The following is a 25,576-nucleotide window of genomic DNA, read 5'->3' as shown; positions in this document are numbered from 1 at the left end:
TCCTGCAGAAATCCCTAGTGAGTAGTAACTTCCTCTTTCAGGGAACACACTTCCTAGTGAGTAGTAACTTCCTCTTTCAAGGGACAAATGGTCTAGTGAGTAGTAACTTCCTCTTTCAAGGAACAAATGGTCTAGTGAGTAGTAACTTCCTCTTTCAGGGAACACACTTCCTAGTGAGTAGTAACTTCCTCTTTCAAGGGACAAATGGTCTAGTGAGTAGTAACTTCCTCTTTCAAGGGACAAATGGTCTAGTGAGTAGTAACTTCCTCTTAAAGGGGACACGTTCCCTAGTGTGTATTAACTTCCTCTTAAAGGGGACACATTCCCTAGTGAGTAGTAACTTCCTCTTAAAGGGGACACATTCCCTCGTGAGTAGTAACTTCCTCTTAAAAGGGACACATTTCATAGTGAGTAGTAACCTCCTCTTTCAAGGGACAAATGGTCTAGTGAGTAGTAACTTCCTCTTTCAAGGGACAAATGGTCTAGTGAGGAGTAACTTCCTCTTTCAAGGGACAAATGGTCTAGTGAGGAGTAACTTCCTCTTTCAAGGGACAAATGGTCTAGTGAGGAGTAACTTCCTCTTTCAAGGGACAAATGGTCTAGTGAGGAGTAACTTCCTCTTTCAAGGGACAAATGGTCTAGTGAGTAGTAACTTCCTCTTTCAAGGGACAAATGGTCTAGTGAGTAGTAACTTCCTCTTTCAAGGGACAAATGGCCTAGTGAGTAGTAACTTCCTCTTTCAGGGAACACACTTCCTAGTGAGTAGTAACTTCCTCTTTCAAGGGACAAATGGTCTAGTGAGTAGTAACTTCCTCTTTCAAGGGACAAATGGTCTAGTGAGGAGTAACTTCCTCTTTCAAGGAACAAATGGTCTAGTGAGTAGTAACTTCCTCTTTCAAGGGACAAATGGTCTAGTGAGTAGTAACTTCCTCTTTCAAGGGACAAATGGTCTAGTGAGTAGTAACTTCCTCTTTCAAGGGACAAATGGTCTAGTGAGGAGTAACTTCCTCTTAAAGGGGACACATTCCTTAGAGAATAGTAACTTCCGTTTTCACAGGACAAATTATCTAGTGAGTAGTAACTTCCTCTTAAAGGGGACACATTCTCTAGTGAGTAGTAACTTCCTCTTAGAGGGCAGAGAATGTTATCGGCAGGGTATGTCAGCGTTGAAGCCTACAGTACATACCAGGTGCGGACAAACCCACGGGTCTGGAATGGAGGAAGACAGGTTCGTGTCATCGAGGATGTGAGGCCCATTGTTAACCTTAGTACTTCCTGGTTTGGGGGCTTATCTAAACTTATGAATGGGAAGCTTTTTAGTAACGAACACGAAGGGTAAAGAAAGCTTCATAAAGTTGCAAAACCCGTTCACTTACACACGCTTTTCTTGAAACGAAGATGTTATATTTTTAGGTTTAAAACGTATTCATGCAGTCCTGTGTGTGTGTTTGTGTATGTGTATAGTATATGTGGCAGTTCACAGATGGTTCCATCCTTCATAATACCATTAATATGAAAACTGACTGACTATGGACTTTAGTCAACAATCAGCGTGACCGGATAGCATTATCTCACCCTTGTACTCAGACCATCTTCTAAGTGCTCAGGATTATTTGGTTTTCACAGATTTTTATTGTGTTTTCACTTCAATTTCCTCAATAGTTTATTGAGGACAGATTCTTTATATTTTTATTTTTACACTCTGCACAGATTAACAATTCAAATCAATCAATAAAAAGGACAAGCAGGGTGCAGAAATGATAAACAAAAATGGACGGAGACAATTACACAATTAGATATCAATGAAAATATCAATGGCGTATGTAATCAATACGAAACAGGATGAAAAATCCCATAGATAATAATCCATTAATAACAAGCAGAGGATGGGCATGTAAGAACCCGGCTAAACACAATGGACAAAAGCACGTACCAGTGAAAAGTTGTGTGCTTTAAATTGCTGATGTATGTACCTCCCAGGGTGGAGTGCGTGCCTTTTCACCACCAGATTTCTCCAGCATGAATCGGGCCTGGACCCCAGGAGACATGGGCATACTAGACCTGTACACATAGACGTCATACTCAGGTATATCTTTCCAATCTGAGCGGCTTTCCTCAGAAAACTTCACAGCCCATTGCCATTGGTAGGTATTATATTCATTGGTATTGTTTTTTTCTGAAGAGTAAAACCCAACCCAGGAGTTATTAAACTTCTCCTTCCAGTCAGTGAAGGACTTCTTCACATACAGGCGAGCGCAGGCCTTTCCATCCTTTACGAAGAGCTGCAGACTGGCGTTAGGCTTATAGCCGCTTATATCAACAGGAATCTCTCTGTTGGCATCATGAAACTCAGAACTCCTATGTATTTCCTCCCCAGATGTGTTGTCATTCCCGCATAATACAAAAAACCACATTGATTTGTGCGGATGAAGCCTGGCCTGGAGACCAGGGTTGAGGGGTACTGAGGTGTCAAAGGACCCAGAGGCACCATCTATGACTGAGGAATAGTCTAGCATGTCCGTACTGTCATTGTTCTTATAAAGCGCCCAAATCACACCCTTGTCCAAAAGACTACTGGGGATACCACTGAAGGTGATCCTGGCACCTCCTCTATTTGTGGTCTTCACCTCAAGCTTTATCGATTTATTTTCATCATCCAGCATGTGATGCTGGCTTTCCATGGTAATAAACACTTGGTGAATAAATGAGACCTTGGGACGTGTCAAGTACAATGCAATTGCCAAAAGAAGTGCCAGCCCAGGTGTGTGTGTCCAGATGTTGTCCACACTGTTGTCGTTTATCTCTACATTGTGTATACGTTGAATTACATCTCGTGTAATGGTTGGGAGAACTTGGATTTGTGTTAAGAGGCTGAAACTGACAGGGTATGTATTGTCTGGATCGTAGGCACTTCCTCTGTTTTCATTTGGCGGGTAATGCTGTGTGATGTAGACCTCATCTACTATGAACTGATTGGATCCTTCCTCCCTAACTCTGATAATGACTCTGTCCCTGTTTCTCTCAGGTATACAAGAGTTGTAGAAGCTTCGAGTGACATAATCAGGAAGTGCCGTAGCGCCATTGTAGTTGTAATTTCCATCAATATTCCCTATTGAGTAGTAACTTCCACTTTCAGAGGGCAGAAAAGGTAATGGGCGGGGTCTGTCAGCGTTTCCATAGAAATTAAAGCCATAGTCTCCCCTAGTTGGGTTGAAATTGAGTCTCATGTTGCCGTTGTTGTCAGTGTGAATGTTGTTGGCTAGCCAGTGGAGCAGCATCAGGCCATGTCGAGGAAAAGTGTGGCCAAACTCTATGCCCCTGAGGTCATGTATTGAAATAAGGGTTTGTTTGATGGTGGATACTGAAGCCAGAGACATAAACAGGATGAAACATCCTAGGAAGCCCTTTCCACCCATGGCCAACCTAAGACAAAGAGAAAGACAAACATTTGCATCTTTAGTAAAAATATTTGTTTTTGTAAGACAACTGGACACATTAATTCAGAAATAGATTCCCATTTCTAGTGGTTGGCAATAAGTTAAATGTTTTCAGCATCCAAACAAACGAAATATTGCTCGTGAACAGCAATGACAGGGGTTCACAGGATGACAGAAAAGACAAAAGATCAGATGATAACAAAGAAAGCGCTCTATCATGTAGGAATGATCTTCCTTTACGTGCAATCAGTGAAAGCATTGCCATGTTTACCTTTCAATACCACAAGGATGATGCAAGTGAAGTGTAGTATACTGCTATAGGTTGGTTCTCTTTGAATGCAGCAGGTAATCATTGTTAAAGTCATTACATGCAGAAATATACATTTTTCTAAATACACTGACTGCACAAGAAGCAGGCCTTCCGCTTTCTCATTTTCCTGAATAGAAAGTCACTATGTTCAAAGCACATAATTAGGGCAATGTATGATTTTATGTGATGATAAAGATCCTCTAATCATAATATTTCACACTGTCTGCATAATTTAAATCTAACATTGATTTGCATGAGACAAAGTCCACTAAAAGTTCAAGAGCTGCACCATGTAATGCATCTTGACTGGCTGTATCACCGCTTGGTATGGCAAACGCACCGCTCGACCACAAAGCGCTACAGACGGTGGTGCTGAGAGCCCAGCGCATCACCAGGGTCGAGCTCCCTGCCATCCAGGACCACTATATCAGGCGGTGTCGGAGGAAAGCCCCAAAAATTGCCAAAGACTCCAGCCACCCAAGTCATAGACCCTACGCTCTTCTCAAATTACATCAATAACATAGCTCAGGCAGGAAGTTCTCTCATCCATTTACATGCAGATGATACGGTCTTATACTTGTTTATGTTTTATCTGTCGGCCCCATTGCCTAGTCAACGCCATTTTACCTGCTGTTGTGCTAGCTGATTAGCTGTTGTTGTCTCACCTACTGTTTTAGCTAGCTTTCCCAATTCAACACCTGTGATTACTGTATGCCTCGCTGTATGTCTCTCTCAAATGTCAATATGCCTTGTATACTGTTGTTCAGGTTAGTTATCATTGTTTTTTTGTTCTCAATGGAGCGCCTAGTTCCACTCTTCATACCCCTGATACCTCCTTTGTCCCACCTCCCACACATGCGGTGACCTCACCCATTACAACTAGCATGTCCAGAGATACAACCTCTCTCATCATCACCCAGTGCCTGGGCTTACCTCCGCTGTACCCGCACCCCACCATACCCCTGTCTGCGCATTATGCCCTGAATATATTCTACCATGCCCAGAAACCTGCTCCTCTTATTCTCTGTCCCCAATGCTCTAGGCGACCAGTTTTGATAGCCTTCAGCCGCACCCTCATACTACTCCTTCTCAGTTCCGCGGGTGATGTGGAGGTAAACCCAGGCCCTGCATGTCCCCAGGCACCCTCATTTGTTGACTTCTGTGATCGAAAAAGCCTTGCATGTCAACATCAGAAGCCTCCTCCCTAAGTTTGTTTTACTCACTGCTTTAGCACACTCTGCTAACCCTGATGTCCTTGCCGTGTCTGAGTCCTGGCTCAGGAAGGCCACCAAAAATTATGAGATTTCCATACCCAACTATAACATCTTCCTTCAAGATAGAACTGCCAAAGGGGGAGTAGTTGCAGTCTACTGCAGAGATAGCCTGCAAAGTAATGTCATACTTTCCAGGTCCATACCCAAACAGTTCGAACTACTAATTTTGAAAATTACTCTCTCCAGAAATAAGTCTCTCACTGTTGCCGCCTGCTACCGACCCCCCTCAGCTCCCAGCTGTGCCCTGGACACCATTTGTGAATTGATCGCCCCCCATCTAGCTTCAGAGTTTGTTCTTTTAGGTGACCTAAACTGGGATATGCTTAACACCCCGTCAGTCCAACAATCTAAGCTAGATGCCCTCAATCTCACACAAATCATCAAGGAACCCACCAGGTACAACCCTAACTCTGTAAACAAGGGCACCCTCATAGACGTCATCCTGACCAACTGGCCCTCCAGATACACCTCCGCTGTCTTCAACCAGGATCTCAGCGATCACTGCCTCATTGCCTGTATCCGCTACGGAGCCGCAGTCAAACGACCACCCCTCATCACTGTCAAACACTCCCTAAAACACTTCTGTGAGCAGGCCTTCCTAATCGACCTGGCCCGGGTATCCGGGAAGGACATTGACCTCATCCCGTCAGTTGAGGATGCCTGGTCATTCTTTAAAAGTAACTTCCTCACCATTTTAGATAAGCATGCTCCTTTCAAAAAAATGCAGAACTAAGAACAGATATAGCCCTTGGTTCACTCCAGACCTGACTGCCCTCGAACAGCACAAAAACATCCTGTGGTGGACTGCAATAGCATCGAATAGTCCCCGCGATATGCAACTGTTCAGGGAAGTCAGGAACCAATACACGCAGTCAGTCAGGAAAGCTAAGGCCAGCTTCTTCAGGCAGAAGTTTGCATCCTTTAGCTCCAACTCCAAAAGGTTCTGGCACACTGTGAAGTCCATGGAGAACAAGAGCACCTCCTCCCAGCTGCCCACTGCACTGAGGCTAGGTAACACGGTCACCACCGATAAATCCATGATTATCGAAAACTTCAACAAGCATTTCTCAACGGCTGGCCATGCCTTCCGCCTGGCTACTCCAACCTCAGCCAACAGCTCCGCCCCCGCAGCTTCTCGCCCAAGCCCTTCCAGGTTCTCCTTTACCCAAATCCAGATAGCAGATGTTCTGAAAGAGCTGCAAAACCTGGACCCGTACAAATCAGCTGGGTTTGACAATCTGGACCCTCTATTTCTGAAACTATCCGCCGCCATTGTCGCAACCCCTATTACCAGCCTGTTCAACCTCTCTTTCATATCGTCTGAGATCCCCAAGGATTGGAAAGCTGCCGCAGTCATCCCCCTCTTCAAAGGGGGAGACACCCTGGACCCAAACTGTTACAGACCTATATCCATCCTGCCCTGCCTATCTAACGTCTTCAAAAGCCAAGTCAACAAACAGGTCACTGACCATCTCGAATCCCACCGTACCTTCTCCGCTGCGCAATCTGGTTTCCGAGCCGGTCACGGGTGCACCTCAGCCACAATCAAGGTACTAAACGATATCATAACCACCATCGATAAAAGACAGCACTGTGCAGCCGTCTTCATCGACCTTGCCAAGGCTTTCGACTCTGTCAATCACCATATTCTTATCGGCAGACTCAGTAGCCTCGGTTTTTCAGATGACTGCCTTGCCTGGTTCACCAATTACTTTGCAGACAGAGTTCAGTGTGTCAAATCGGAGGGCATGCTGTCCGGTCCTCTGGCAGTCTCTATGGGGGTGCCACAGGGTTCAATTCTCGGGCCGACTCTTTTCTCTGTATATATCAATGATGTTGCTCTTGCTGCGGGCGATTCCCTGATCCACCTCTACGCAGACGACACCATTCTATATACTTTCGGCCCGTCCTTGGACACTGTGCTATCTAACCTCCAAACGAGCTTCAATGCCATACAACACTCCTTCCACGGCCTCCAACTGCTCTTAAACGCTATTAAAACCAAATGCATGCTTTTCAACCGATCGCTGCCTGCACCCGCATGCCCGACGAGCATCACCACCCTGGATGGTTCCGACCTTGAATATGTGGACACCTATAAGTACCTAGGTGTCTGGCTAGACTGTAAACTCTCCTTCCAGACTCATATCAAACATCTCCAATCGACAATCAAATCAAGAGTCGGCTTTCTATTCCACAACAAAGCCTCCTTCACTCACGCCGCCAAACTTACCCTAGTAAAACTGACTATCCTACCGATCCTCGACTTCGGCGATGTCATCTACAAAATTGCCTCCAACACTCTACTCAGCAAACTGGATGCAGTTTATCACAGTGCCATCCGTTTTGTCACTAAAGCACCTTATACCACCCACCACTGCGACTTGTATGCTCTAGTCGGCTGGCCCTCGCTACCTATTCATCGCCAGACACACTGGCTCCAGGTCATCTACAAGTCCATGCTAGGTAAAGCTCCGCCTTATCTCAGTTCACTGGTCACGATGGCAACACCCATCCATAGCACGCGCTCCAGCAGGTGTATCTCACTGATCATCCCTAAAGCCAACACCTCATTTGGCCGTCTTTCGTTCCAGTACTCTGCTGCCTGTGACTGGAACAAATTGCAAAAATCCCTGAAGTTGGAGACTTTTATCTCCCTCACCAACTTCAAACATGTGCTATCTGAGCAGCTAACCGATCGCTGCAGCTGTACATAGTCTATTGGTAAATAGCCCACCCATTTTCACCTACCTCATCCCCACACTGTTTTTATTTATTTACTTTTCTGCTCTTTTGCACACCAGTATCTCTACCTGTACATGACCATCTGATAATTTATCACTCCAGTGCTAATCTGCAAAATTGTAATTATTCGCCTACCTCCTCATGCCTTTTGCACACAATGTATATAGACTCCCCTTTTTGTACTGTGTTATTGACTTGTTAATTGTTTACTCCATGTGTAACTCTGTGTTACACATAAAAATACTCAGTTGGCCCGTAGCGGGTTTTTGTGTAAAACGCTCTTCAACAAAGCTTTCTTAGTGTCCAACAAGCTTTCTCTACCCTTAACCTTGTTCTGAACACCTCCAAAACAAAGGTAATGTGGTTTGGTAAGAAGAATACCCCTCTCCCCACCGGTGTGATTACTACATCTGAGGGTTTAGAGCTGGGTTTCCCTTTGTAGTCCAGTTGAGTGTAGAAGGCAGTATTTTGATGTTTGGATGAAAAACGTACCCAAATTAAACTGCCCAGAATCTAGAATGTGCATATAATTGTCAGATTAGGATAGAAAACACTCGACAGTTTCCAAAACTGTCAAAATATTGTCTGTGAGTATAACATAATTGATATTGCAGGTGAAAACCTGAGGAAAATCCAACCAGGAAGTGGCTGCTGTTTTGAAATCTCCAAGTTCCATTGCCTGCCTTTGCTCCATTTAAAGGGATATCAACCAGTTTCCTTTTCCTATGGCTTCCCCATGGTGTGAACAGTCTTTACACATTAGTTTAAAAAAAAATGAGCGCAAAAGATCACTTTGCTTAAGGGGATGGCTGGATGCCAGCAGCGTGGAGAAGCCATTTACTCTCTCTCTCCTATTGAAGAAGCTACAGTTGAGGATTGATTATAAAAAACGTTTGACATGTTTCTACGAACATTATGGATACTATGTGGATTTCTGAACATAACACGCCAAACAATTGGAGGTATTTTGTATATAAAAATAATCTTTATGGAACAAAAGGAAAATGTATTGTTTAACTGGGAGTCTTGTAAGTGCAAACATCTGAAGATTTAATTTATTGATTTTCTGACTTTCGTGACCAATAAACTTAGCTGTTTGTAATATTTTGTCTACTGAGAGAGTTGTCCTTACATAAACACTTGGTATGCTTTCGCCAAAAAGCTTTATTGAAATCTGACACACCAGGTGGATAAACAACAAGCTAAGCTGTGTTTTGCTATATTGCACTTATGATTTCATGAAAATTAAATATTTTTAGTAATTTAATTTGAATTTGGCGCTCTGCAATTCTGCGGATGATGATGAAAATTAACCCGCTAAAGGGATGGGTGCGCCAAGAAGTTAATAGTTTGCAAGCCCTGCCACATCCGATGAGAATCAGAGCCGGTGAAGTAGAATTCTATCTTAGTCCTGTATTGACGCTTTGCCTGTTTGATGGTTCGTCTGAGGGCATAGCGGGATTTCTTATAAGCGCCCGGATTAGTGTCCCACTCATTTACATTTACATTTAAGTCATTTAGCAGACGCTCTTATCCAGAGCGACTTACAAATTGGTGAATTCACCTTCTGACATCCAGTGGAACAGCCACTTTACAATAGTGCATCTAAATCATTTAAGGGGGGGTGAGAAGGATTACTTTATCCTATCCTAGGTTTTCCTTGAAGAGGTGGGGTTTCAGGTGTCTCCGGAAGGTGGTGATTGACTCCGCTGTCCTGGCATCGTGAGGGAGTTTGTTCCACCATTGGGGGGCCAGAGCAGCGAACAGTTTTGACTGGGCTGAGCGGGAACTGTACTTTCTCAGTGGTAGGGAGGCGAGCAGGCCAGAGGTGGATGAACGCAGTGCCCTTGTTTGGGTGTAGGGCCTGATCAGAGCCTGGAGGTACTGCGGTGCCGTTCCCCTCACAGCTCCGTAGGCAAGCACCATGGTCTTGTAGCGGATGCGAGCTTCAACTGGAAGCCAGTGGAGAGAGCGGAGGAGCGGGGTGACGTGAGAGAACTTGGGAAGGTTGAACACCAGACGGGCTGCGGCGTTCTGGATGAGTTGTAGGGGTTTAATGACACAGGCAGGGAGCCCAGCCAACAGCGAGTTGCAGTAATCCAGACGGGAGATGACAAGTGTCTGGATTAGGACCTGCGCCGCTTCCTGTGTGAGGCAGGGTCGTACTCTGCGGATGTTGTAGAGCATGAACCTACAGGAACGGGCCACCGCCATGATGTTAGTTGAGAACGACAGGGTGTTGTCCAGGATCACGCCAAGGTTCTTAGCGCTCTGGGAGGAGGACACAATGGAGTTGTCAACCGTGATGGCGAGATCATGGAACGGGCAGTCCTTACCCGGGAGGAAGAGCAGCTCCGTCTTGCCGAGGTTCAGCTTGAGGTGGTGATCCGTCATCCACACTGATATGTCTGCCAGACATGCAGAGATGCGATTCGCCACCTGGTCATCAGAAGGGGGAAAGGAGAAGATTAATTGTGTGTCGTCTGCATAGCAATGATAGGAGAGACCATGTGAGGTTATGACAGAGCCAAGTGACTTGGTGTATAGCGAGAATAGGAGAGGGCCTAGAACAGAGCCCTGGGGGACACCAGTGGTGAGAGCGCGTGGCGAGGAGACAGATTCTCGCCACGCCACCTGGTAGGAGCGACCTGTCAGGTAGGACGCAATCCAAGCGTGGGCCGCGCCGGAGATGCCCAACTCGGAGAGGGTGGAGAGGAGGATCTGATGGTTCACAGTATCGAAGGCAGCCGATAGATCTAGAAGGATGAGAGCAGAGGAGAGAGAGTTAGCTTTAGCAGTGCGGAGCGCCTCCGTGATACAGAGAAGAGCAGTCTCAGTTGAATGACTAGTCTTGAAACCTGACTGATTTGGATCAAGAAGGTCATTCTGAGAGAGATAGCGGGAGAGCTGGCCAAGGACGGCACGTTCAAGAGTTTTGGAGAGAAAAGAAAGAAGGGATACTGGTCTGTAGTTGTTGACATCGGAGGGGTCGAGTGTAGGTTTTTTCAGAAGGGGTGCAACTCTCGCTCTCTTGAAGACGGAAGGGACGTAGCCAGCGGTCAGGGATGAGTTGATGAGCGAGGTGAGGTAAGGGAGAAGGTCTCCGGAAATGGTCTGGAGAAGAGAGGAGGGGATAGGGTCAAGCGGGCAGGTTGTTGGGCGGCCGGCCGTCACAAGAAGCGAGATTTCATCTGGAGAGAGAGGGGAGAAAGAGGTCAGAGCACAGGGTAGGGCAGTGTGAGCAGAACCAGCGGTGTCGTTTGACTTAGCAAACGAGGATCGGATGTCGTCGACCTTCTTTTCAAAATTGTTGACGAAGTCATCTGCAGAGAGGGAGGAGGGGGGAGGAGGATTCAGGAGGGAGGAGAAGGTGGCAAAGAGCTTCCTAGGGTTAGAGGCAGATGCTTGGAATTTAGAGTGGAAGAAAGTGGCTTTAGCAGCAGAGACAGAGGAGGAAAATGTAGAGAGGAGGGAGTGAAAGGATGCCAGGTCCGCAGGGAGGCAAGTTTTCCTCCATTTCCGCTCAGCTGCCCGGAGCACTGTTCTGTGAGCTCGCAATGAGTCGTCGAGCCACGGAGCGGGAGGGGAGGACCGAGCCGGCCTGGAGGATAGGGGACATAGAGAGTGAAAGGATGCAGAAAGGGAAGAGAGGAGGGTTGAGGAGGCAGAATCAGGAGATAGGTTGGAGAAGGTATGAGCAGAGGGAAGAGATAAAAGGATGGAAGAGGAGAGAGTAGCGGGGGAGAGAGAGCGAAGGTTGGGACGGCGCGATACCATCCGAGTAGGGGCAGTGTGGGAAGTGTTGGATGAGAGCGAGAGGGAAAAGGATACAAGGTAGTGGTCGGAGACTTGGAGGGGAGTTGCAATGAGGTTAGTGGAAGAACAGCATCTAGTAAAGATGAGGTCGAGCGTATTGCCTGCCTTGTGAGTAGGGGGTGAAGGTGAGAGGGTGAGGTCAAAAGAGGAGAGGAGTGGAAAGAAGGAGGCAGAGAGGAATGAGTCAAAGGTAGACGTGGGGAGGTTAAAGTTGCCCAGGACTGTGAGAGGTGAGCCGTCCTCAGGAAAGGAGCTTATCAAGGCATCAAGCTCATTGATGAACTCTCCGAGGGAACCTGGAGGGCGATAAATGATAAGGATGTTAAGCTTGAAAGGGCTGGTAACTGTGACAGCATGGAATTCAAAGGAGGCGATAGACAGATGGGTAAGGGGAGAAAGAGAGAATGACCACTTGGGAGAGATGAGGATCCCGGTGCCACCACCCCGCTGACCAGAAGCTCTCGGGGTGTGCGAGAACACGTGGGCGGACGAAGAGAGAGCAGTAGGAGTAGCAGTGTTATCTGTGGTGATCCATGTTTCCGTCAGAGCCAAGAAGTCGAGGGACTGGAGGGAGGCATAGGCTGAGATGAACTCTGCCTTGTTGGCCGCAGATCGGCAGTTCCAGAGGCTACCAGAGACCTGGAACTCCACGTGGGTCGTGCGCGCTGGGACCACCAGATTAGGGTGGCCGCGGCCACGCGGTGTGGAGCGTTTGTATGGTCTGTGCAGAGAGGAGAGAACAGGGATAGATAGACACATAGTTGACAGGCTACAGAAGAGGCTACGCTAATGCAAAGGAGATTGGAATGACAAGTGGACTACACTTCTCGAATGTTCAGAAAGTTAAGCTTACGTAGCAAGAATCTTATTGACTAAAATGATTGAAATGATACAGTACTGCTGGAGTAGGCTAGCTGGCAGTGGCTGCGTTGTTGACACTACACTAATCAAGTTGTTCCGTCGAGTGTAATAGTTTCTACAGTGCTGCTATTCGGGGGCTAGCTGGCTAGCTAGCAGTGTTGATTACGTTACGTTAAAAGAACGACAGTAGCTGGCTAGCTAATCTAGAAAATCGCTCTAGACTACACAATTGTCTTAGAACAAATACGGCTATGTAGCTAGCTAGCTACGATCAAACAAATCAAACCGTTGTACTGTAATGAAGTGAAATGAAAATGTGATACTACCTGTGGAGCGAAGCGGAATGTTGACCGGGTTGTTGAAGTTAATTCGGTAGACGTTGGCTAGCTGTTGGCTAGCTAGCTAGCAGTATCTCTTACGTTAAGGACGACAAATAGCTGGCTAGCTAACCTCGGTAAATTAAGATAATCACTCTAAGTCTACACACTCTAAACTACACAATTATCTTGGATACGAAGACAGCAAAGACAACTATGTAGCTAGCTAACACTACACTAATCGAGTCGTTCAGTTGAGTGTAATAGTTTCTACAGTGCTAGTAGACGGTAGACGTTAGCTAGCTGCTGGGCAGATAGCAGTGTAGACTACGTTAGGACGACGAAATACGATAATTACGCAATTATCTTTGATACAAAGACGGCTATGTAGCTAGCTAAGAAGAAATTGCTAAGATTAGACAAATCAAACCGTTGTACTATAATGAAATGTAATGGAAATGTAATGAAAAGTTATACTACCTGCGGACCGAAGTGTAGATGCGACCGCTCTCCTTGAAAGCGGCAACTCTAACCTTTAACCTTCAGCTCTAACCTTTAACCCTCTAACCTTTAGCCCGGTGCGGATGTTGCCTGTAATCCATGGCTTCTGGTTGGGATACGTATGTACGGTCACTCGACGTCATCGATGCACTTATTGATGAAGTCAATCTGACCACTTCCATTTTGAGCGAGTCACTGGTACTTCTTGCTTTAGATTGTGTTTGTAAGCAGGAATCAGGAGGATGGAATTGTGGTCAGATTTGCCAAATGGAGGGCGAGTGAGAGCTTTGTTCTTATCTGTGTGGAGTAAAGGTGGTCTAGAGTTGTTTTCCCTCTGGTTGCACTCTGGTAGAAATGAGGTTAAACAGATTTATGTTTGCCTGCCACTACGACATCACACCTGGCCAGACCCACCTGCTCACACCCGAATCACTCTCCACCACCTTGCCTCAAACTTCACCATTTTGTTTCTCTCCGTCGCCCACGCACTTTCAACATTTAGATAATAAGCATCTGACCTTTCCCATTGAATACTTAGCTTCCCAACAAGAACTTGTTTGGCGGAATCTGTTGTGATATGTGACGTTGTGGTGAAAATCCACCGATCTCAGCAAAGATGGTTGGTGAACACTGCCCCTACACACACTACAAATGTTGGTTCAAATAGTCATACAGTCAATCACAGATAAACCCATAGCCCATACACTTAATCTCACAGACAAATGCCCAAAACATTGGCCAATGCATTTGTTTAATCTAGATTAGACGATTGGCCTCCTCTCCAGCTGCTCAGTCTCTATTATTAAAGCCTACAAATTGTCCAAAACACTGCAGCTGGGATTTTAACCAACACTAGAATCCCTCCAGTTTTATCTGCACTGGGCTGGTTGCCTGTAAAGTATCAGTCTGATTTTTAAGATCTTACACTTAACTTTTAAAGTACTGCATGACCTTGCCCCCTCTTATCTGACAGACATGCTTGTTCCATACAACCCAGTAAGGGTGCTCCACTCACAAGGAGCTGGTCTGCCTGCCAGTGTCGGTCGGTGACGTTTATAATGATGGAGGACACTATGTTTTTCATGAGAATGGCCTTAATTCTATTACAGCATATTGGACGACTGTCATTCATATTCCATTCACCCAGTTTAATGTAACATTGACAGGTTTAGGCTACTACTGTACATGATACTCACATTGTCCCTTTACCCACCATGAGGTTGCTACAACCTAGTCTATGAATTAACGTTTACAATGTAGGTGCAAACAGGTTGAGAGAAAAATTTAAATTGACAGACATTGACACATTCAATACTGCCTTGCTCACTCTTGCCTGCATCTAGCCAATCTACGGTGTATTAATTAGTCCAACAGTTGCAAACGAGTGTTTCAATTGGACAAATTCAGGAATGTTTATCCCCGTTTTGTTCCGTTTGCTTCTTTTTAATAAGAAACATTTTCAACAGAATCAGCAGAATGAATACACCGCTGATCACGCTAAAAAACCTTTCCAAGCCAAACCATATCATAACCGCTACACACAGCCTATATCGTTGTTACCATATTCGCTAAACCATTCGTCATAGTCATTATTGTTAAGAGAACAATACGTAGCAGTTTAGCACTTACACCGGTGGGCTATAATTGCAATAAATTAGTCAAACCAAAAGCTTAACTTGACTTGGAAGAGTTCCAGTGTTGTGTTGGATAGGCATAGCCAGCTAGCTAACAACATACAGGAAGTCAATTCCTTTTTTTCACCTGACCTAGAATTCGTTACAATCAAATGCCGACGGCATTATCTAAACAGAGAATTATCTTAGATTATAATCATAACCGTGTATATCCCCCCCAAGCAGACACCTCAACGGACTGGAATGAACTTCATTGGACTAAATATAAATTGGAAACCACATATCCTGAGGCTGCATTTAAGTGTCCCTTAATTTCATCAGCATATCGAATGTGCGTCCCGGACTGGCAAAATTCTGGATCATTGCTACACTAACTTCCACGGCGCATACAAAGCCCGCCCTCGCCCTACTTTCGGCATTTTTGATTGAAATTGATCAGTGAGTTTTGGTGGGCTGCACTCTCTTGGCAGGTTTGTTGTAGTGCCATATTCTTTCAATTTTTTTAAATAATTGTTTTAATGGTGTTCTGTGGGATGTTCAAAGTTTCAGATATTTTTTATAACCCAACCCTGATCTGTACTTCTGCACAACTTTGTCCCTGGCCTGTTTGGAGAGCTCCTTGGTCTTCATGGTGTCGCTTGCTTGTTGGTGCCACTTTCTTAGTGGTGTTGCCTACTCTGGGGGCCTTTCAGAACAGGTGTATATATACTGAGATCATGTGAAAGATCATGTGACACTTAGATTGCACACAGGTGGACTTTATTTATCTAATTGTGTGACTTCTGAAGGTAATTGGTTGCACCAGATCTTATTTAGGTTTTTAATAGCAAAGGGGGTGAATACATATGCACGCCCCACTTTTAATTTGCATTTTTTTGTTTTAATTTTGAAACAAGTCATTTTTTAACTTCGATTCACTATTTTGGACTATTTTGTGTATGTCTATTACATGAAATCCAAATCCAAATCAATTTAAATTACAGGTTGTAATGCAACAAAATAGGAAAAACACCAAGGGGGAAGAATAGTTTTGCAAGGCACTGTATGTGGAAAACATGTCAGTTCATGCTGCAAGAGCTCTGATATGTTGGAGGACAGGGGTGAGAACCATGAGCCTCCTAGGATTTGTTTTGAAGTCAATGTACCCTGAGGAAGACTGAAGCTAGCTGTAACGGTTTCCTTTACTTGAAGGAGAGGCAGACCAAAATGCAACGTGGTGGTTATTCATGTTTAATTTAAAAAGACACTGTACATGAATAAACTAACAAAACAAGAAATGTGAAAAACCAAAACAGCCCTATCTGGTGCAAACACAGAGACAGGAACAATCACCCACAAACACACAGTGAAACCCAGGCTACCTAAGTATGATTCTCAATCAGAGACAACTAATGACACCTGCCTCTGATTGAGAATCATACTTAGGTAGCCTGGGTTTCACTGCTTCCGCCGCTCTGTCCAGAGCTTCCGCCCCTCTGTCCCGAGCTGCCCCTCAGTCCAGTGGGGTCATTTAGTAGGGTCACCGTGGTTAGGAGGCCAAGGAAGCGGACAAGAAGGCGGACTAAGACGTTGGTGAAGTGGGGTCCGCGTCCTGCGCCAGAGCAGCAACCGCGGACAGACGCCCACCCAGACCCTCCCCTATAGGTTAAGGTTTTGCGGCCGGAGTCCGCACCTTTGGGGGGGGGGGGGTACTGTCACGTTCTGACCTTTATTTCCTTTGTTTTGTCATTATTTAGTATGGTCAGGGCGTGAGTTGGGGTGGGCAGTCTATGTTTGTTTTTCTATGATTTGGGTATTTCTATGTTTCGGCCTAGTATGGTTCTCAATCAGAGGCTGTTGTCTTTAGTTGTCTCTGATTGAGAATCATACTTAGGTAGCCTGGGTTTCACTGTGTGTGTGTGGGTGATTGTTCCTGTCTCTGTGTTTGCACCAGATAGGGCTGTTTTGGTTTTTCACATTTCTTGTTTTGTTAGTCTATCCATGTATAGTTTCTTGATTAAAGAACCATGAGTAATAACCACGCTGCGTTTTGGTCCGCCTCTCCTTCGACTCAAGAAAACCGTTACACTAGCTGTCCTCTGGCTACACCATGGTGCTACCCTACAGAGTGCTGTTGAGGCTACTGTAGATCTTCATTGCAAAACAGCGTGTTCTAATCAATTATTTGGTGACGTGAATATAATTAATAGAGTTTTATCTAATAAATGTTTAAAAAATGTATTTTTATGAAATTCACTGAGGAGGATGGTCCTCTGCTTCCTCCTCTGAGGAGCCTCCACTGCTGTCTACAGTACCTAGATGTTGAACCAAGGAGTCTGTCTGCTTTCAGTACCTAGATGTTGAACCAAGGAGTCTGTCTGCTTTCTGTACCTAGATGTTGAACCAAGGAGTCTGTCTGCTTTCTGTACCTAGATGTAGAACCAAGGAGTCTGTCTGCTTTCTGTACCTAGATGTAGAACCAAGGAGCCTGTCTGCTTTCTGTACCTAGATGTAGAACCAAGGAGCAGGGCCTGCTTATAGGGTCAGGGGGGTGCCAGACATATGTTCTCTATGTTCACCATCACAATTATCAACTCACTTTCCTGATGTTGGCATGAAATGAATGGGTTTTGATGAATAGACAAGTTGTCGGTATGTCGAGGCTTGGCCCCTCACTGGCCAATCAGAATATTCTCCATTGCGAAACGTGGTTGTTTCAAGTTGTGTATTTACATTATTTTATGTATTGCCTTGGAATCAACACCAATTCCAACGTTAGTCCTTTATAGATTGCTGAATGGCTTACAGAAATTAAATAACAAAACGTATCTTTGCTAAATACATTAAATTGAATTAATTTGCAGTCCACGTTGTTCTAATAAATGACATGGCTTCAATAGCATTCAAACTGATATAAGGGCTAAGCCTACTGTAAATTGCAGCTGAGCATGGACATAACAAACATTGCTAATAAGCAAGATTAAAGAATACAGAGTTTTTCATCACATTTGGAAACTTGTAAAAAATGATGTAATACATCCTGAAAATAAATATACATATCAAATTAAGCAAATTAGTTACCCCCCGAAAAAATCTCACCTTCTTGTGCAGGCTACCACCAGATTGTAGTCTTGACTGTGTTTGTCTTGCTCCTCTGTCAACAGAACCTGAGATTGGAACAGGCTAAAATATGCTTCTGGGTTCCTACATACACGTAAACAGTGCGGATACACGCCAGCAAAAATGAGTTTTAAAAAGGCTGATCTACAATGTCACTGGTTTACTCATGTTTCATCAGAAACGAAACTTAGCCCTTGTTAGTGCTCACTTTCAGAGGGCAGACAAAGTAATGTGCTTCTGTTTGCATAGAAATGAAAGCCATGCTTCTTGTAAACACATACCAGGCAGTGGTGGAAAAAGTGCCCAATTGTCATTCTTGAGTAAAAGTAAAGATACCTTAATGGAAAATATCTCAACTGAAAGTGAAAGTCATCCAGTAAAATACTACTGGAGTAAAAGTCTAAAAGTATTTGGTTTCATGTGTACTTAAGTATCAAAAGTAAAAGCATACATCATTTCACATGCTTTATGTTAAGCAAACCAGACGGCATCATTTTCTTGTTTTTCTTCAGTTGTGGAAAAAGTACACAATTGTCATACTTAGGCATACTTTACAAACAAAGCATTTGTGTTTAGTGAATCTGTCAGATCAGGTAGTAGGGATGACCATGGATGTTCTCTTGATAAGTTTGTGAATTGGACCATTTTCCTGTCCTGCTAAGCATTCAACATGTAACTAGTACTTTTGGGTGTCAGGGAAAATGTTTGAAGTAAAAGTACATTATTTCCTTTAGAAATGTAGTGAAGTAAAAGTACAAGTTGACCAAAGTATAAATAGTAAAGTAATGTACAGATACCCAAAACAACTACTTATGTCGTACTTTAAAGTATTTTTACTTAACTACCGATACCTGGTGCGGCCACACCCCCTGGTCTGCGCACCTTTGAAGTTCAGATGGGTTAAATGGAATAGTAACTGCAATCTGAACCCTGACTGTAGGTCTGTAACCGCTCACATGTAACCTAATAAAATATTAGCTGTAAGCCTGTAACCTCTCACATGTAACCTAATATAAAATTAACTGTTGTTCTATAACCTCTCACATGTAACCTAATATAAAATTAACTGTTGTTCTATAACCTCTCACATGTAACCTAATATAAAAAATTAACTGTAGTTCAATTACCTCTCACATGTAGAGTAATATAATACTAACTGTAGTTATATTACCTCTCACATGTAGAGTAATATATTACTAACTGTAGTTCTATAACCTCTCACATGTAGAGTAATATATTACTAACTGTAGTTCTATAACCTCTCACATGTAGAGTAATATATTACTAACTGTAGTACTGTAACCTCTCACATGTAGAGTAATATATTACTAACTGTAGTTCTATAACCTCTCACATGTAGAGTAATATATTACTAACTGTAGTTCTATAACCTCTCACATGTAGAGTAATATATTACTAACTGTAGTTCTATAACCTCTCACATGTAGAGTAATATATTACTAACTGTAGTTCTGTAACCTCTCACATGTAGAGTAATATATTACTAACTGTAGTTCTATAACCTCTCACATGTAGAGTAATATATTACTAACTGTAGTTCTATAACCTCTCACATGTAGAGTAATATATTACTAACTGTAGTTCTATAACCTCTCACATGTAGAGTAATATATTACTAACTGTAGTTCTATAACCTCTCACATGTAGAGTAATATATTACTAACTGTAGTTCTATAACCTCTCACATGTAGAGTAATATATTACTAACTGTAGTTCTATAACCTCTCACATGTAGAGTAATATATTACTAACTGTAGTTCTATAACCTCTCACATGTAGAGTAATATATTACTAACTGTAGTTCTGTAACCTCTCACATGTAGAGTAATATAATACTAACTGTAGTTCTATAACCTCTCACATGTAGAGTAATATATTACTAACTGTAGTTCTATAACCTCTCACATGTAGAGTAATATATTACTAACTGTAGTTCTTTAACCTCTCACATGTAGAGTAATATATTACTAACTGTAGTTCTATAACCTCTCACATGTAGAGTAATATATTACTAACTGTAGTTCTATAACCTCTCACATGTAGAGTAATATATTACTAACTGTAGTTCTATAACCTCTCACATGTAGAGTAATATATTACTAACTGTAGTTCTATAACCTCTCACATGTAGAGTAATATATTACTAACTGTAGTTCTATAACCTCTCACATGTAGAGTAATATATTACTAACTGTAGTTCTATAACCTCTCACATGTAGAGTAATATATTACTAAATGTAGTTCTATAACCTCTCACATGTAGAGTAATATATTACTAACTGTAGTTCTATAACCTCTCACATGTAGAGTAATATATTACTAACTGTAGTTCTATAACCTCTCACATGTAGAGTAATATATTACTAAATGTAGTTCTATAACCTCTCACAAGTAGAGTAATATATTACTAACTGTAGTTCTGTAACCTCTCACATGTAGAGTAATATAATACTAACTGTAGTTCTATAACCTCTCACATGTAGAGTAATATATTACTAACTGTAGTTCTGTAACCTCTCACATGTAGAGTAATATAATACTAACTGTAGTTCTATAACCTCTCACATGTAGAGTAATATATTACTAACTGTAGTTATATAACCTCTCACATGTAGAGTAATATATTACTAACTGTAGTTCTATAACCTCTCACATGTAGAGTAATATATTACTAACTGTAGTTCTATAACCTCTCACATGTAGAGTAATATATTACTAACTGTAGTTCTATAACCTCTCACATGTAGAGTAATATATTACTAGCTGTAGTTCTACACTGTAAAATAAAGTATTCACACGTTTTCTGCTGTTCATGAACAATGATAGAATAATGTGAATTTACAGGGATAAACTTATATTTCACTTTCGTCGTGTAGAATAACAGGAAATGTCAGAAATAGAAACTACCTGATAACTTCCTGTATTTTTACAGATAGGCATCCCTTTTTCACAACAATAAGCTCTAGAAATACAGCAATATACATTATAAAGAAAACACAAAATGGATATTTACTTTCATTTTACATTCTAAATGCAGATAATTATAGTAAAAAAATAAAAAATCTGATGTTTATAAACAGTATAAAACTATGGAAGAGTAAATGTAAAAAGAATGCTGTCGTCTGTGATTGTACTGATATTGATCACTATATTAGAAACACTATATTACAAACAGGAATTCCCTCAATCATTTTCATGTCTGTCAGCCACAATGCAAATAGTCTGGGTAGCCATTTGATTACATGTTCAGGAGTCTTATGGCTTGGGGGGATAAAAACTGTTGAGGAGCCTTTTGGTCCTAAGCTTGGCGCTCCTGCACTGCTTGCCATGCGGTAGCAGAGAGAACAGTCTGACTGGGGTCTTTGACAATTTTTAGGGCCTTCCTCTGACACCGCCTGGTATAGAGGTCCTGGATGGCAGGCAGCTTAGCCACGGTGATGTACTGGGCCGTACGCACTACCCTCTGTAGTGCCTTGTGGTCGGAGGCCAAACGTTTGCTGCACCAAGCTGTGATGCAACCATGCTCTCGATGTTGCAGTAGTAGAACCTTTTTAGGATCTGAGAACTCATGCCAAATCTTTCAGTCTCCTGAGGGAGAATAGGTTTTGTTGTGCCCTCTTCACGACTGTCTTGGTGTGTTTGGACCATTCTAGTTTGTTGGTGATGTGTACACCAAGTAACTTGAAGCTCTCAACCTGCATCATGTACTTTGTTAAAGTAAAGAAATTCTTTACATGCTCAGAGCTTAACCACATGATCAGGCAGTTTAGCTACCAAGGATCTAATGTGAATTCCACTCCCTCAGAAGTTGGTGAAAAGGGAATTAAACTAGGTGGCCAGGCAACAGAAAACTGGCCCCCTTTAGGCTCCTCCCTGTGATAATAGGCAAAAAGATTACTGATAAAAAAAGATTGTATATGGCAACTAACAATCTTACTTAAATAGGCTGTGGAATTAATCTGTGCCCCTCCATTTCTGTGGCTCAAGTTCATTTGCTCAATGTTCTGATTCCTGAGTATCTACAGACAAGAAAATACATTTTGCCTTCTCACAAACCGAAACTAAAGCACCACTATCTGATCCACTATCCTGCTTTGATACTAAAGTTTGGCCAACTTATAAGGCTGTGGACAGCGAGGTTCGAAAGTAAACATTAATATTTCAAAAGATGTGTCCGGAGAGCAACATTTAAAAAACTTGTGTCAAACGCTTGCCAATAATCACCAACTTTTGCAAACCTGATGTGAACTCAAGTTCCTTTTTTTGCAAGTAAAAGATTCATTCCCTATTCAATGCTGAGATACAATGATGCTTTACACAATGCGGTGGAGGCAAGCTTGCTTAGGAGACTGGATATTGTGGTGTCCACTGAGATACATTTCAAGGGCACCTTTTACAGCCTCTTTCTATGCCTTTGTAATGGTGTGTCATAAGAATTGGAACAGATAGAGCTTCTGTTGATAAAGGAGAACAAGAATGTCTACTTTCCTGTTACGTGTCATAGGACTGTATCTTAATGCAGAAGTATGTTTGGCTCATACCTACATATGTATTCTACAGAACTAGAGTCATTTCACTGGAACACGGCATAGTAGATGCTGAATAGGAAATCAATGTTTATTTTACCTTTATTGAACTCAGTTAAGAACAAATTCTTATTTTCAATGACGACCTAGGAACAGTGGGTTAACTGCCTGTTCAGGGGCAGAAGATAGAAGATATCAAAGATATGATCAAGAGCCTCACATACAGTATAACGTCATTGGTCATTGTGCAGCCACAGAATGAATTGTGAGCAAGGCCTCAAAAAAGCTTTGTATACCAGAGCTGTTAGAAAGGTTCTATATATTATTGTAACCATGGTGCGATTGTTTGTGAGAATGCCAACAGGTGTGGTTCCCGTGGGGAAAAGTTCCCGTGGGGGTTGCCATGGAAGCCAAGAAGGGGAGTGAGGTGTGGGTGTGTGCTCAAACACACATGTGCATGGGGTCTCGGATTGGAAGTGTGTCCATCTGATGAATGGGCATGTGCCTGAACCCAATTTTTTTATTTTTTATTTTACCTTTATTTAACCAGGCAAGTCAGTTAAGAACAAATTCTTTATTTTCAATGATGGCCTAGGAACAGTGGGTTAACTGCCTGTTCAGGGGCAGAACGACAGATTTGTACCTTGTCAGCTCGGGGGTTTGAACTTGGAACCTTCCGGTTACTAGTCCAACGCTCTAACCACTAGGCTACCCTGCCGCCCCTTATACACTAATTGTATAATTCATTTCTAATGACCTGTCATTTTTTGACAGGAAACATCACGTGTATGTCAGGATTTGGCCAGGGTTGTTCCGGGTTTTGGTCAGTAGATGCCCCCATTGTGCTTTTTGTCCTTATGTTTTTCCCTTGATCCCCATTAATTATTTGCACCTGTGCCTCGTTTCCTCTAATTGTATTTAAACCCTTAGTTTCCCTCAGTTCTGTGCTCTGTGTTTGTATGTTAGCACCCTGCCCTAGTGTTCTGTGTACTCTTGTCGATTCCGGGTGACGCTCTTGTGGTATTCTGTTTTTTTTGTTTTTGTTTATTTTTTGTGAGTTTCTTTTGAGGCCTTTTTGTGCTTTTCCTACCACCTCTTGGATTTGCCATTTTTTGTATTTAAGGATTTTTTCTTTATTAAATACACCGTCTTAAGTACTGCTGTGTCTGCCTCATCTTCTGGGTTCTGCTGACTATTCGTGGCTCAGTTGGTTAAGTGACTGTTTCTCACTCCGGAGACCCAGGTTCGAAACCGGGTCCTGACAGAAACACAGAGCCAAAAATGAACCCAGAGGCAGCCAGTTCCCAGGACCTTTTTGCCACGCTGTCCCACCACCAGGAGACTGTCCAACGCCACGAAGCCGCCCTGGTTCAGCAAGAGGCCTTAATGGCTAGACATTCTCATCTTCTGTCGGAGATGCTGACTTCCATTAAGCAAATATCTGATCGACTTACCCCGGCAACAGTTCCCGTCCCAGTACCTCAGGTTCACGTACCCATGGCAGTTAACCCCCTGGCTGAACCTCGTCTTCCACCTCCCCAACAGTTCTCAGGTGATCCAAGTGCTTGTAAAGGGTTTCTCACTCAATGTTCTCTCTCCTTTGAGCTGCAACCCTCGTCGTTTCCCACCGACCGGTCTAAGATCGCATATATCATCACCCTGCTGTCGGAAAAAGCCCTGGCCTGGGCTACTGCTGTGTGGGATGCCCATAGTTCCTGCTGTGCCAGCTACTCTGCCTTTGCTGAGGAATTCAAACGAGTGTTTCAAGGCCCAAGCAGTGGTTCTGACTCAGCCAAACAGCTCCTGACTCTCCATCAAGGTTGGCGCAGCGTGACGGACTATGCCATCCAGTTCCGCACGGTGGCAGCAGCGAGTGGCTGGAACAACGAGGCGCTCACGGTGTGCTTTCTGAAAGGCCTTTCCGACACTATCCAAGATGAACTGGCCACTCGGGAACCACCGGACAATCTCGAGTCCCTGATCAAGTTGGCCTCACGCATTGACCAGCGTCTGAGAGAGAGAGAACTCAACCGTAGACCTCTAGCCCCTATCAGTCCCAGCTCCGAGTCCCCACCTTTATCATCGCTGGCTCCACCGGAACCCATGCAGATTGGACGCATCTCCCAGGCTGAGAGAGACCGCCGGATGAGGGAGCGACGCTGTCTATATTGCGGCAAACCGGGCCATTTCCGTTCCACGTGTCCCGGGCTCCAGGGAAACGCTCTGTCCCGTACAGACCGGGGGAACTGTAACGGGAAACATAACCTCCTCCCATCCGTCCAACTCCCGTCTGCTCATTCCAGTCACCCTCTCCTGGGACAACCACAAGCTTCACCTTCAAGCCTTGGTAGACTCTGGAGCCGCAGGTAACTTCATGGATGGTGTCTGGGCGAAGGAGAATGGCGTTCCCTCTGAACCTCTAAGTGACCCCATGAGGGTTACTACATTGGATGGAAGCCCTTTGGGATCTGGACTTGTCACTCATGTCACTACCTCCTTGCGACTTTCAGTTTCACAACACCAGGAATTGATGAACTTTCATTTGATCTCCTGTTCCGAGTTCCCTCTCGTCCTTGGATACCCCTGGCTTCACAGCCATAACCCTCACATCGACTGGTCTGTGGGCACTATCAAGCAGTGGGGTCCTACGTGCCAAGCTACTTGTATTTTCCAGAATTCCCCGAATTCTACTCCCGAGTCTTTAGAATCCATCGACCTGACCCGAGTTCCCGAGTGTTACCATGACCTCAAACTGGTGTTTAGCAAACAGAGGGCCACCATGCTACCACCCCATAGACCTTACGATTGCCCCATCGACCTGTTTCCGGGCACTTGCCCCCCAGGGGTCGGATCTTTTCCCTATCTCCACCCGAACGAGCTGCTATGGATACCTACATCAAGGACGCTCTGGAAGCAGGCCTCATGCGTCCATCCACCTCCCCGGCGGGAGCAGGGTTTTTCTTTGTGGCCAAGAAAGACGGTGGATTACGTCCTTGCATCGACTACCGGGGACTCAATGCCATAACCGTCCGTAA

At 43.8% G+C, this 25,576-nt stretch overlaps 1 protein-coding gene across 1 annotated transcript; it reads right to left on the bottom strand.

Annotated features, from left to right (window-relative positions):
• Window positions 1-1,618: 1,618 nt before the first annotated feature.
• LOC135540985 (uncharacterized) lies at window positions 1,619-18,177 on the bottom strand. Its single transcript, XM_064967137.1, has 2 exons — window positions 17,974-18,177; window positions 1,619-3,423 (listed from the first exon to the last, which is right to left on the bottom strand). The coding sequence occupies exon 2, from the start codon at window positions 3,414-3,416 to the stop codon at window positions 1,953-1,955; it is 1,464 nt and encodes a 487-aa protein (XP_064823209.1). The 5' UTR covers window positions 3,417-3,423; window positions 17,974-18,177; the 3' UTR covers window positions 1,619-1,952.
• Between the last annotated feature and the right edge of the window lie 7,399 nt (window positions 18,178-25,576).

This window comes from Oncorhynchus masou, chromosome 6 (assembly GCF_036934945.1).
Source record: "Oncorhynchus masou masou isolate Uvic2021 chromosome 6, UVic_Omas_1.1, whole genome shotgun sequence".
In the NCBI taxonomy this organism is placed as follows: domain Eukaryota; kingdom Metazoa; phylum Chordata; class Actinopteri; order Salmoniformes; family Salmonidae; genus Oncorhynchus; species Oncorhynchus masou.
This window is presented reverse-complemented; position numbering and strand designations above follow the sequence as displayed.

Coding starts and splice junctions, on each gene's coding strand:
- LOC135540985 (XM_064967137.1), bottom strand. CDS start 3,416: ATGGGTGGAAAGGGCTTCCTAGGATGTTTCATCCTGTTTATGTCTCTG.